The sequence below is a fragment of the Mauremys mutica genome, chromosome 1 (assembly GCF_020497125.1).
Source record: "Mauremys mutica isolate MM-2020 ecotype Southern chromosome 1, ASM2049712v1, whole genome shotgun sequence".
Taxonomy (NCBI): domain Eukaryota; kingdom Metazoa; phylum Chordata; order Testudines; family Geoemydidae; genus Mauremys; species Mauremys mutica.
Window position 1 is genome coordinate 115,569,082 of NC_059072.1, and position 14,181 is coordinate 115,583,262.

The 14,181-nt window shown below is 41.1% G+C and overlaps 1 protein-coding gene across 9 annotated transcripts in view; it reads right to left on the bottom strand.

The window, feature by feature from the left end:
* Positions 1 to 3,653: 3,653 nt before the first annotated feature.
* The window catches only part of EPS8 (epidermal growth factor receptor pathway substrate 8), a 212,708-nt gene continuing 202,180 nt past the window's right edge, over positions 3,654 to 14,181 (bottom strand). For all 9 annotated transcript variants that reach the window (XM_044992386.1, XM_044992416.1, XM_044992406.1 and 6 more), the window contains 3 exons: positions 13,011 to 13,191; positions 12,217 to 12,346; positions 3,654 to 4,556 (listed from right to left, as the gene is read on the bottom strand). In XM_044992386.1, the coding sequence (XP_044848321.1) occupies positions 4,443 to 4,556; positions 12,217 to 12,346; positions 13,011 to 13,191 (425 nt within the window). In that variant the 3' untranslated portion in view covers positions 3,654 to 4,442. The remainder of the gene's footprint in view (positions 4,557 to 12,216; positions 12,347 to 13,010; positions 13,192 to 14,181) is intronic.

The following is a 14,181-nucleotide window of genomic DNA, read 5'->3' on the forward strand; positions in this document are numbered from 1 at the left end:
GATTTTGGTTCAAAACCTTTGACTGAAAAATTAAGCTGAACACATGATGAGATACACGTTAAAGAAAAACAAATGTGGTTTGGGTTCCTATCGTAAATCAAGCCTGGAGCAACTCTCAACTCATTGTGTTTTTGAGAGAGATTTTCAAACCTGCAATGTTGTAAAGAAAACTGGTAAATTGTTTGATTTGGGTTCAGATCACTTTAGTACTGATGTAGAGGATCTATATTGGCAGTGCTGTACTTCCCATACACTGCCCCCAGGGTTCTGTACCAGACCTATCTCAGAAGCACCATAAATTGACTGGCTGTGTTCCAGAACCAGAGAGGGAGCTATGTTAGCCATACTAAACACAGACAGTACTTTACCAGCTAGCTCAGTGATGCCCAAACCTAAGGGGGCCTAGGGGTGGGAAACAATTCCTTAACCTTGCCACACTACTTAGAGCAGATTAAGTTGTCATGGCTTTTTCCTAATTTAAGTCTTAGAAGATACAACGAATTTCTGCTTCAGACCATGTGCAAGTGCTGATTTTTGGCTTATGTCCCTTGTGGTGCCCCAGTTTTTAATTAAGAAAGGAACAGCAGGTTCAAAGTTACTCAGTTTCAATTCAAATCATCACTGTATATACTACAAAACTATTTGAACTTTACGAATTTGATGAATAGTGCTTCATCTTGTGTTTGACCTCCTTTCCCAAATCAATCAACCCACCAACCCAAATAAGCCTTAACAGTCCCTCCTATAGAAGTTTTAATGGTGCCTGTGTGAAAACAAACTCTCATTCACCCAACCTCCCATGGTTACTTTTAGCAGCTTCACTGTTGTTTCTACATTGTGCAAATGCTGTAGTCTAGATACAGTCAAGTTCTTTTGGCCCACATTCTGACAGCCATCAGCATTTAAGGAATTGCAGCTTACAAAGAAAAAAAGATAAAACCTGCACCACCACTCATGAGAAATAGCAACACAAGGGCTATACCCTGCTAATGTTGATGGTCTCCTGCTGCAGCAGTAGTATAACATAAATGGAGCAACTATTACCCATCCATAGAATTTGGATGATTTAGAGAAATTGATGAATAGGGCATCAAATAAACATTGAGCACCCATAAGCAGGCAAACACATACTTGATAGCTTAAACAGACACACATTGGGGCCTTCCTCATGTACTGTACATACACACAACCCTACTATGTGCACTGCATACATAAACACGCATGCCCCGGGGAAAGGTGGGCCTGATTTGCTCCCCTCATTCAAACTCAGCAGGCACCAATCAACTGTTCAATAGCAACCTTGGTAACTTGCCAGACCAATATTTTCTTTATCGACCTGTTATGCTGTTGGCCTTACTCCTGAGCAAAGTCCAGTGCTACTTGTTTCAATATGGCTGTACATGCAGGCAAGTTGAAAACCAGTTGCTTGTTCACAAACATCCCTCTGAAATGACAATTTGCCTTTGTTTCTCACAAAAGAACACTTTTCCAAAGACAGGGCTGCCTGTTTACAAGTACTTACACCAGTCATGTTTGTTTTTCTTGGCTTCCTTCCTGTCATCTTAAAAGCATTGAGGCCTCAATCCAGAAAAGTCCTTAAAGCATGTACCTAAGGTCAGCCCTGGTCAGCAAATGAACCTCCTTAACTTTCAAGCATGTGCTTAATTCCCACTGAAAGCAAAGGAAGGCCAGCGCATACTTCAGTGTTTTCCTGCCTTGAGTTTGTCTAACAAATCAGTGTTTTCAATGTATACTGCTACTGTGCAGCCTGCATCTATGATTTGTCCCTAAAATTAAAGACTGGAGTCTAAATTCTCCAGAGCACCATTACAATAAAAACATAAATCTGTTATAAATCACCACTTTGCCTGAGCCAAGGGCTGTTTAACATTTCAGCTGAGAAACACTGGGTAACCTCTTTTACTGTGTGAACACGATGAACTCACTGTGAAGTTCCAAAGTGGTTTTCTTTTGCCTCGCTCTCTCTAGGGCAAAGTGAGCAGAAGTGACAGTCAGCTGTTAAGTGGGCAAGTCCCCAGAGAACTTTTACATCTTCAGAGTAATTTTAGCAAAAGCAGATACTTCCCTAAATGCAATGCAGCTTTCAGTCTGATACGCAGAGAACACATGGGCACTTTAATTTAGCATAGATAATGCCATACAATTACAGCTTGCAATTGTGTGGGCATCAGCTATTCAGTTTGCTCATTTCTTGTCCCCTAAACAGCATGAGGATGATTTTTTCCTCAAGTATTTCCATAGACATCATTGTTGTGGCCTCCTTCCAACCTATAAGCAGCCACCATAGTAAAAGGAGAATTATGCAGCTTATTCCTTTCCTCTCTGAGTATGTCTTCAGTGCACTAAAACATGCAGCAGGGCCATGTCAGCTCACTTGGGCTATAAAATTGCAGTGTAGATGTTCAGGCTGTGACTGGACCTTGGGCTCTGAGACTGAAGAGGGGAGGGCTCCAGCCTGAAGCCAAACATCGATACTGCAATTGTACAGCCTGCAGGCCAGCTCCTGGTCAGCTGACAGGAGCCAGCTGCAGGTGTTTTACTGTAGTGTAGCCATAGACTCAGCACCCAGAACAGTGTTCCTGCTCTCTCACAGTAGACATTTCCAATTGGCCAAAAGTGAATCAGTCCATAAGTGATCAAATAAATCTGAGGAAGGATATGAAATCTAAACGTAAACTCGTGACTGCCATCAATGAGGATATAACTGTTCTGTGCCATTTTACAGTAGTGAGCATTCTTCAGTTTCCAAAGACCGACCTAAAAATTTTACTGCTCTTATCTGCTGAAAGCTTTGTGTTTGATGTAAAATAAAGCAAGGTGCAAGAGTATTTTGTCAGTCATTCATTGCCCACAAGAGAACACCTACACTAGGATGACATTTCTTGGACTAAGACCAGGAAACCTGCACTATTGTAGAAGACTGGGGTACCGTCAGTGTGTTGAGTTAAAAACACACAAGGGTTTGTGTTTAGCGACCTGGTCAAGGTGACTCATTGTGCTAAGACAGGATGCTAGTTCTATGCTATAATGCTAAATGACAAAGACTTTGCCTGCATAAAATAGTTTTGTGCAGCCATTCAGGGACATTCCCCCAATACCTTGTGTTCTCCATTCTTGAAGATGACTGCATTTGAGTGACAAGCGTAGATACTATTTACATTTAATACACACACAGCAAAAGCATTTATAAAGGTACTTTGGGATGAATGGCATTATTAGGATGTGGGCTTATCATGCTATGAAAAATGGAGCACTGATTACAAAAAACTATTTATTTTTCTAGTATGTATATAAAGAACATACTCTAAGCACAAAATCCGGAATGGTTCCTAGCCTCAACTCCCTGTTTGTAACAACAAAGATACAACTATTTAACATACATCAAACACTGTTTATTGCAGACTTTCAGCTGAATCATGTGAAAAAGGCACTATGAAAATTAATGAAACTAGATGATGAAATCTTTCTAAATGACGTGTCAGTCTTTATACATGTGAAACAATAGAACATTTTGTGACAAAAATTGTGTTTTCAAAAATAACATTTGCTGGAAAGTGTTTTTCCCTGCCCTGGAATCAATAATATTTCAAAAGATTAAATTTATAAATGAACTTTTTTTTTTTTTTTTTTTAACATACAGAAAATTTGACATTTAGGATCAACACACACAAAAAGAGTCTAGATTACATTTTCCTTTTGACTAGTTTAGTTACCAACAAAAATGCAAGTCTATTTTAAAAAAATACTGTGAATACCGTTATGGCTATCAAAAGCAGGTCTGACCACCTTTGTAAGCTGACTTGTGTGTTAATGTTTTCTATTTATTCCTGTGTAATAGTATGGTTCATAACCAGTGAAACAGAAATAAAATCAAAGTACAGAATATATTCTCTTGCTATCAACAGCTTCATTAGTAATAAAACGCCTTGCACAAGGTACAAGAAAAATTCAGCCTATGTTCCGATGGCTTGAACTGCTGTTTGCATTCTAAACATTTCATCTTTGATTGCTGGCATCAAGAACTTTTAAATAAATCTGAACATCCTGCTGTTCAGAGCATGAGACTGAGACAAAAGGAGTGAATCACAGACTACAGCGACAGAGGGAATTTAAACTCTCATATTACTGAAGGCCAAGTATGTCTTACTGCTGGCTCAGCTTCACTGGAATAAATCAAAAGCAGCAACGTGTTTCTGATTATCCACAAAGAGCATGAAATGGTTAATTCCACAAGGCTAAAACTCATGTTTGGGTGTAAGGGTTTTCTCGAGTGCTTCTGTCAAGTCCAGTTGCATGGTTTCTTTATGGCAACAAGTTATGTCTACAAAATAATAATAAATCAGACATTCCCCTTCATTGCTTCCTAAAACAAAGCTTGATGGAATAATGCCAAGGACAATGGGATTAAAAGGAAACGACATTCAGTGACTACTTCCCTCATCAAAAGATTCCACTCCTGAATCTGAGGCAGCTGCACTAATTTTTTCTTGTCGTCTTCTCATGATTTCCTGTAGTTCTGAGCTACCATTGTTAGCCTAAAAATGAAAAGGAGAAAACAAGTTAATTTGTGGTTCTAGCAACAGGATAAGGCTTTTCAGCCAAGATTTTAATAAGACAGACGGCTTAACATTAGGTCTTAAATCCACATTTAGGCCCTGATACGTAAAGTGGCCCATTCAGGACAGCACTTAAATGATGTCCTACACAGTGAGGAACTTATCTATATTCTTAAATGCTTTCCCGAATGAGGGTTGTAGGCTTCTAAATAAGTTCAGCCTGATTTTCAGTACGGCTGAACATCCTCAGCTCTCACTGATGTCAACAAAAGCTATTCAGTACTCAGGGATGAAACCCTGACCTCAATGAAGTCAATAGGTGTTTTGCCATTGATTTTGAGGGGCCAAGATTTCATCCTTTTTGCCTAAATTTATTTAGGAGCTTAAGGCCTCAATCCTGCAACCTGTTTAATTTTACATGCACAGTACCACTGAAGTCAATGGCCATCAACAAGTTTAGGCTTGAAATTAAGATGAAGGTCTCTAACCATCAGAGGAGTGAATTTCTGAAACAGCCTTATAAGGGGAGCAGTGGGGGCAAAAAACCTAACTGGCTTCAAGACTGAACTTGATACGTTTATGGAGAGGATGGTGTGATGAGACTGCCTACAATGGCATGTAGCCAATCTGCAACTTTTAGCAGCAAATATCTCCAATGGCCGGTGATGGGACACTAGATGGGGAAGGCTTGGAGTTATTATAGATAATTCTTTCCCAGGTATCTGGCTGATGGGTCTTGCCCACAAGCTCAGGGTCTAACTGATCTCCATATTTGGAGTTGGGAAGGCATTTTCTCCCAGATCAAATTGGCAGAAACCTTGAGGGCTTTTCGCCTTCCTCTGCAGCATGGGGCATGTTTAAACTAGTATAAATGGTGGATTTTCAGTAACTTGATGTTTTTAAACGGTGATTTGAGCACTTTTTGGTAACTCAACTAGAGGTTATGGGTCTATTACAGTAGTGGGTGGGTGAGGTTCTGTGGCCTGCAATGTGCAGATCAGACTAGATGATCATAATGGTCCCTTCAAACCATAAAGTCTATGAGTCTATGCATATGTGCAAAGTTGAACACACACAAGTGTCTGCAGGATTGGAACCTAAACAGAAGCCCCACTTTATACAGCAGGTAAAATGGGTAAATAAACATTTTCGCACATGGATTTAGCACTTATCACAGTGCGGTTACAACTGATCCATGTTATCTAACCAACCCAAATAACGTTGCCTGAAAAGCAATTTCAATGAAGTTAAAAAATTATGTTCTTACCATTCTACATTTATGGAGAAACTACAGCAAATCTCTGTGTTTCTCTTCTGAGTATAGACCATTTGGTAATTTGAATGAAGTCATTAGCATGCAAGCACACATGCTAATTATATTGGAAACTTCTACACTGTATATTACATTGAAGAAGATTAGTAGATTACACAGTTGGATACAAACCCACTATTTATCTAGCTTTGTAACAAAATTACCTTAAGAACTAGGAGAATCTTAACCTTCCTCATCACTGATAGGAAGTCTGCATCATATGAGGCTAGCAACAGTTTCCTTATGCAAAGGCTAGGTAAACAATTCTTCAATTGGTTCTTAATTACAGCTTTTTACAATTTATGCCAAGTTAGTCTGATTACAGCGTATTATCCAATAAGCTATTTTGCATGAGCTAACCGCTGGGCAACATGATGTGCATATTAGAAAAATCAGGCATCATTTTCCACTTGGGTGGAGGGTGGGATGTCTAATTCTTCTGTATTTAGGCATGTTCATAGTTCCCATTAAGGGAGATGTGAAAGGGAATCAACTGGAACATGGACCTCAAATGGTCCATTTTGGGGATAACCAGGAAAACAGACAATGTAAAAGTATAATGTTTTGAACTTCTATACTGCTTTCAACAGAGGAATTAACACAAACATCATCCCTGCAAGGGAGGCAACTGTTATTAATCCCATGTTACAGACAGGGAAACTGAGACCCAGGCAGATGAAGGGCCAAACAATTTTCAGGTGCACTAAGTTCATTTTGCATTGCATCAGTGGTGAAAACTGAACATAAGCGGTCTGAAGAAACCCCGGGAAAATTCTCTATGCAGAGGAGAATGTCTGACTAGCATAAAGCAGGTGGATGCTGCCTACTGTGCCTGGTCCATGACCTCCAGCCATTGCCTTCTCTGCTGGAGTTGCACTGCCTGGTGTGGGAAGTGGAGCGAGCAGGGCAGGGCTAGTTTTTGCTGGGCCCAATGCTCTGCATACCTTAAAGCTGACCCATTGAAGTATTTGTTAGCATGAGGCTGGGCACAAAGCCCCAGGGAGCTGTGATCAGCACCCCTTTCTCCACAACGCTTAAGTTTTGTATGGGCACAGCTGAGAGTTGAACTCAAAGTGATTTACCTAAAGTCACTCAAGGAGTCTGTAGCAAAGCCATGAACAAAACCCAGATCTCAACTCCAGGCACTTTGCTTTGGGCAGAGAGCCATTCTTTTTACAGCATGCTGCTCAAGACCAGCAATTATGCTTTCCATTTTTTAGGCTTTTTAAAAAGTTAAAAACAAATAGGAAAAAAAAGTTGATTCAATGTAACAAATTTTGTAAGAAACCATTTATCTCCCTCCAGGGAGAAAAACAATCCAGAACCCCTCCTTCCCTTGATTTTCACTCTCTTTAGACCATGTTTATGTAGTGGCCACAGAAAGCCCTAAAAATGTATGCTTTCTCTTCTACTTTTGAATTCTGGTTTAATTCAAAGGAGAGAATGGAGGTTCTCTCAGCACAATCAGAGGTGGAGGACTGATCAAAAAACGTTCAGCAGAAGATAAAACAAAACAGACATTTAAATTATTGCACTTAGCATATTATTTTTCCTACAGGTGCAACTACTGAATTACAGTAGCCTAAGTTTGGGGCATTAGTTCACCACTTAACTGAAGAATTAGCCATTACACAGAGGTGGATTAAGGCAGGTTCCCTGAACCTGGCGCACAGATTCAGGAGCGCCCCTGCATCACAGAGAGGACCCGGATCAAGGAGCAGTCTTTGGACAAGCCTAGAGAGGAATTTGGGTGGGTCCAGACTTAGTCCAGCCTGGGATGTTATTTGTACCTGCACTGACTTAAGAGTCAATTCCTCTGAAACACAAGTCACAAGCATTAGACACAGGATGCAAAATCTAGAGTACATGGAATCTAATAATCTGTTCTATATATTAGCTAGATCTGTATGGCTAAACTCATAACCCAATGGCTATTCAGACATTTATTAAAATGAGTTAATTGAGCTTAGATAATCTGTATTTCATGGGTTACACTGGTTTAACAATTTTACATGGCTCTATAAACTTTTATTATTTGAACTGCTTCCAGTTTGAGTGATAACATATTTCTTTATCTTTTAAGAACAAGACAGCTCATTTTTGCTAGCTGGTGTAAAGATAATGTTTCAGAAATGGCCACTGCCATTCAACTGCAAGCAGACTTGCTTTCTGCAATTTGAGTAAGAACATGGTCTTGGAGGCAGGACAGACATGCACAGAAAAAAACATGCTCCTTCAGTGTGAGCAAAGGAGGGGGGGTTGGATGGGGCGGCAGGGGGCAGTCAGGAGCAGGAGTTCCAGGGGCAATCAGGGGACAGGGAGCAGGGGTGGTTGGATGGGGCGGGGGTTCTGGGGAGGGCAGTCAGGAATGAGAGGAGGGGTTGGATGGAGCAGTGGGAGTCCAGGGACAGTCAGGGGACAGGGAGCAGGGGTGTGTGGATGGGGCAGGAGTCCCAGAGGGGCTGTCAGGGAACAAGGGGGGTTGGATGGGGCAGGAGTCACAGGGGGGGCAGATACGAGGTGGGGGCCAGGCCACAACCCCCTCCCCTAACTGGCCCTCCATACAATTTACGAAACCCGATGCGGCCCTCAGGCAAAAAAGTTTGCCTGCCCCTGGGTTAAAGCATCACATAGTCCAAAAAACGACTGAACTTATTAAATTAAAATTAAAGTCAAATGATAAGGTGGAGACTGAATTTTAATTAAGCCTTTCAGAAACCAACAACAAAGATCAACCTCCTTTTTAAACTTCCAATACCTGCGTATTAACATTTGCAGATAATCTTAATAGACAAGCCTTGACCACTCAAATTCCTGCAGAATGAAGAAACAACAGAAACCAAAGGTGAGCGAAAAAAGCTCAGAACACAGAGGGAGAATGAGACTTTTACTAACCTGAGACATGTTTAATTTTCAAATTAACATCCATTGAGCACAAGAATATTTTCCTAGCTATATGCAACAAGACAGACCACATCTGCTCATAGTACATCTCCACAGTTAATTTAATACCCTATAGGACACCACCATGCCCATTGACAGCATCAACTATTAACAGCGGGATTCCTTTCAAAATCAGTGTTTAAGTCTCCTGTTTCCTTGACTGCCTCCATCAAGCCAGTATTCTATCCACTTTGTAACAACTGTGAGGTGTGTGGCTGTCTACAGTTGTGTTATTCATACGACAAGTGTCTGAATCATCTTGTGTAATAAACATGAAACAGTAACTCGTCACTTAAAGTCGTCCTGGTTAACGTTGTTTCGTTGCTGATCAATTAGGGAACATGCTCGTTTAAAGTTGCGCAATGCTCCCTTCTAAGTCGTTTGGCGGCCGCCTGCTTTGTCCACTGCTTGCAGGAAGAGCAGCCCGTTGCAGCTAGCTGGGGGGGGCTTGGAACCAGGGTGGACCGGCAGGCCCCCCATCAGCTCCCTGCTCCCTTAAGCTCCCTGTGCTGCAGCCGCCCAGCAGGCTATCCATTGAAGGCTATCAATTGCTGGCAGTTCAGCTGTTCCTCCCGCCACTGCCATGTGCTGCTCCTGCCCTCTGCCTTGGAGCTGCTCCCAGAGACTCCTGCTTGCTGTGCAGGGGGCAAAAGGGGGCTAATGTCAAGGTGCCCCCCCCACTCCTGCACCCTGCTTACCCCTTCTCCATATAGAGCAGGGAGGGGACACAAATGAAGAGAGACAGAGAGAGCTTGGGGCAGCAGCTGCTGTCTCAACTTCCTGATCCACTTAAAATGACAATGCACTTAAGAGTGGCTCAGCTTATTTAAAAGGGCAGTGTGCATCTCTCTCTCTCCCCCTCACACACAAGGTGTGTGTCTGTCTCTGTCTGCTATGCTGTCTCTCCTCCCTCATGTTTGTGATGCCTTGTGTGAGAGGCTACATTAACAACAATGTGTTAACCCTTGAGGGCTCAGCCGAGTGCTAGTTCATCATTTAGCAGCAAGACATTCCCTGGGAAATATCCCTCCCTCTTTCACCCTCTAACTTCACCACCTCAACCAAGCTTCACAATCATCATAGCTGTGAACAGTATTAAATTGTTTAAAACATATAGAGGGAGAGTGTGTGTGTGCGCGCGCGCACACGTGTGTTTTTTTATCTGGTGAAAAAAAATTTCCCTGAAACCTAACCCCCTCATTTACATTAATTCTTATGGGGAAATTGGATTCGCTTAACATCGTTTCGCTTAAAGTCACATTTTTCAGGAACATAACTACAATGTTAAGAGAGGAGTTACTGTATTTTAAAACTGGGTACGTTTCCTTAGAGGATAATTTCCAAAACATATTGACATTAAAAAAGCCATAGTAAAAATAAATGTGGGTATAATTCATTTTAAGTAACCTATTCCCTCCCATATACATCCAAGTGGTTGAGAGTGGGGGGGTTTGTTATTTTCCAATAAAAGTATAGAAGCTATAGGCAAAGTAAGTAAAACACAAAAATATAATACATGCAAACACAGTGGGCAAGGCATTCTTCCAGTATAGTCATTTTGGCTGTGGCCATTTTCAAGTGCTGGATTGAGGGTGGAAGACTAAAATGACAGAGTAGCAACAGTGCCTACTTGCCCATACTGCCCAGCTAATTTGCCTCCACCCTGAACTGGACAGTTCACCAGTTTCAGGTTTATATTTGGTCTCCATGGCTCATTCTGTTTTTTGCTTCTCTGCTGAGACTCCCTCCCACAGTGCCAGCATTGGTAGTGGCATTCATGGCTTTGGTGACTGGTAAATGAACATTTCGCCTCCAGGTTGCCAGTTCAAACAAGATGAAGAAGATAGAGATTGGAAATCATTACTGTCCAATGGATGTTTGGTTTCCTATGCCAAATCAACTGGTGGTATCAGCTCAGTCCAATCCAAGGGAAACAGGTATCACTGGCCTTGATTTTCTGAAGTGCTGAGTACCCACAACTCTAACTGAGATAGGAATGCTTAGCACATCTGAAAACAGGAACACAGCACACAGGACTGCTAAGGACCTCCTGGGTCATCGAATCCAGTCCCCTGCTACTGGAGACAACCCCATCATGTAAACCTGTTCATAAATTTATCAAGCTCCATCTCAAAACTAGTTAGGTTGTTTGCCCCCCATTACTCCTATTGGAAGGCTCTTCCAGAACTTCACTCCTCTAGTGGTAAGAAACCTTCTTCTAATTTCCCATCTAAATTCATTCATGAGGTCTTCTGTCACAAAAAGCTGTTGTAAATGTCAAGCTTTATAAAGTTACAAATCATGGGGGAGTAGGGGAGGGGACGGCATGTGTATAAACACACACAAATGTCAATCAATAATTACATGATTCTCCACAGTGATCTGATAGCCCTTATTCACCACCATTATCACATTTCTTAATCTTCAACTGATCCCTTCTAAGAAAGAATACATTCTTGATTATCTATGCAAAATGGCTGGCTATAAGCACACATTACCATCACTACAAAATGCATCCAGTCTGTTTGTCCTTCCAAACACTGTCCCACTAGTAGGTGGAATGTCATTGTGGGGAGAGCAGAGAAAGGAAGAATTTCAGTCTGTAATGGCTGAACCCTGCTAGAGCAGTGGCTCTCAACCTTCCAGACTACTGTACTCCATTCAGGAGTCTGACTGGTCTTGAGTACTCCCAAATTTCACCTCACTTAAAAACTACTTGCGTACAAAATCAGACATAAAAATACAAAAAAGTGTCACAGCACACTATTACTGAAAAATTGCTTACTTTCTCATTTTTACCACATAATTATAAAATAAATCAATTGGGATATAAATATTGTACTTACATTTCAGTGTATACTATATAGAGCAGTATAAACAAGTTATTGTATGAAATGTTAGTTTGCTCTGACTTTGCTAGTGCTTGTAATGTGGCCTGATGTAAAACTAGGCAAATATCTAGATGAGTTGATGTACCCCCGGAAGACTTTTGTGTACCCATAGGTGTACGCGTACCTCTGGTAGAGAACCACTGTGCTAGAGGATGGGGAGAAGAGGAAGATGAAGGTAGCAGAGAACAGGAGAGAAGGACAAAATGAGCGATGAAGATCAGAAGGAAGGGGAATCACCTCTGATTTTACAGTCTGAAGAATATAGGAATTGCCATATTGGATCAGACCAGTAGTCCATCTAACCTCTGATAATGGCCAGCATCCAATGCCCCAGAGGAAGGCATAAGAACCCTAACAGTAGGTGTAGGATAATCTGACCCCTGAAAATCTCATCCTAACTGCTAATGATTAGAGATGGGAACCCTACCAACCTAAGAATTGTTCATGTTTACCAGCTACTATACGCCATTTTGATGGGAGGGGTTAGACGTACCTCTAATGCAGCTTTCTGTACTGTAATTTGGCTGTAGACTCTAGACCCTTCAGGACAAACAGTCTTTAATTCATCCTTATTGAGAGAGAAAAGCTGAGCGCCTGTCAGCACTCCAAGGCTATTGACAGTCCTAAAAAAGGCATATCAGAGAGTGAACACCATAAAATTTTATAGTTCTGTGAGAAGCATAATAAAAATAAATAAAAATCCACCAGTTGGGAGAGAAACATGAGGCATTTTCTTCCCCAAGTTATCCCCATTAGGATTATTAAATTAAGACAAAACCTTTACATGCTGAGGTACTCAAAATTAGTACATCAAAACTGGTCAAATCCACTTAAATTTTCCTTGACTTTGCAAGCGGCTAAGTGCCCTTACCACCCATTAAAGTGGAACCCTGTAGTATAAAATAAGCACCCTGTAGCACTCAGCCCATTTTGGGTGAAACGTGTTTATAATTTTGAAGACGAGATTTACAGGTTACTAGGATGGAAGTCAGTCACTGACAGAGGGTGCAATCTGATTTCCTTTTGTTAGAATCAGTGTATAAATGGACAACATTTTTCGAGAGTGACTTGTGGTTCTGGGTGCCTCAATATTTTGGGGGCTCAACTTAAGACACCTTATTAAAGGGGAATGGATTTTCAGAGGGAGTACTCAGCACTTTCTGAAAATACGGAAAACACCACAAGTTAGACAGTCAAAATCCTAGTCTCTTTTGAGAAATTGTAGTTTATTTCCCTTTATACAGTATTCTGAAATTAGAGATTCCCCAAGTTCATCCTCAGACTTACACTGGGCTGAATCCTTTTGACTCCAACCACATTTTCACATCCTCAGCAGAGGAATCATAAGTGATATTAACTATCGGTATGTTTGGTCGTGGCACATGGAACTTTTTCTGGGCAGCACTCCGGCCAATGGTAAGCCTGTGAATAAGCTCATCCTGTACCTCTTCCATCTGAGATTTCCTACCTAAAGAGAGACAAAAAAAATGAACACAACAGGGAATCGATTTTTAAAAGATGCTTTTGGGGAAAAAAGCATGTTTGCTCTTAATACCACCACATTCCATTTTTAAAACAAAAAAAGCATTCACTAGAGATGGTCAAAAAAAATTTTTTCTACTCCATGGAAATTTTTGACAAAAATGAAAAAAAAAATCACTTGTTTAATTTTCCACAGAATATTTGTTTTTTTCCTGCAAAATGTTGAACACTGAAAAATTTCAGACAAAAACCAAGAGAGAGGGTGGGGGAAGACTTTGCAGCTGCAGGGGAGATGTCCAGGCTGTAGATGAGAAGGGGCACAAACGTGCAGTAGCTGAACAACAATTCCCATAAGGCACTGTGGCAGCACTTCCAAATCAACATACTTTGGTTTGGGGCATTTAATTTTCTGACAAAACATTGACATTGGATGTGGGAAGCAGACACATTTTGGGGAAAAACAGTTGAAAAACAATTCAGATGGAACATGTTTTGACCATCCCTAGCGTTCACTGCATTCCTTCTGCAAGCGACTGCCACCATTTAAATCCACTTTCTCAATGCATGTTTTGGAGAAGGGGTAGATACAAATTATAAGAGAGATCAAAACAGCAGTTTGTTTTTATTTTAAACGGTATCACTGCTGAAATTTTAAGGGGTATTTAGTGAACCTTACTAAGATACTGTTGCTTATGGTCATTGGAAATCAGCAAGATATTTACCAAATTCTCTAGAATTTCCACCCAACAAAATTTTGCTTCTCTGAAGCTTCCAGCATTGGCCTCAAGCGTACAGCAAGCTGAACCAGATGTGCACTGGGTCAATTCTGTAATGGAAATTTGTACCTCTCTGGAAGGTTATATGCTTTGGCTGGGAACACTAACTCAGAACACAGCCTCAGAGGAAGGAAGTATTGGAATTATTTTCTAAGGACTGAAGACCTGCCTCATGCTTATGAGCTATCATCTCTGTTGCC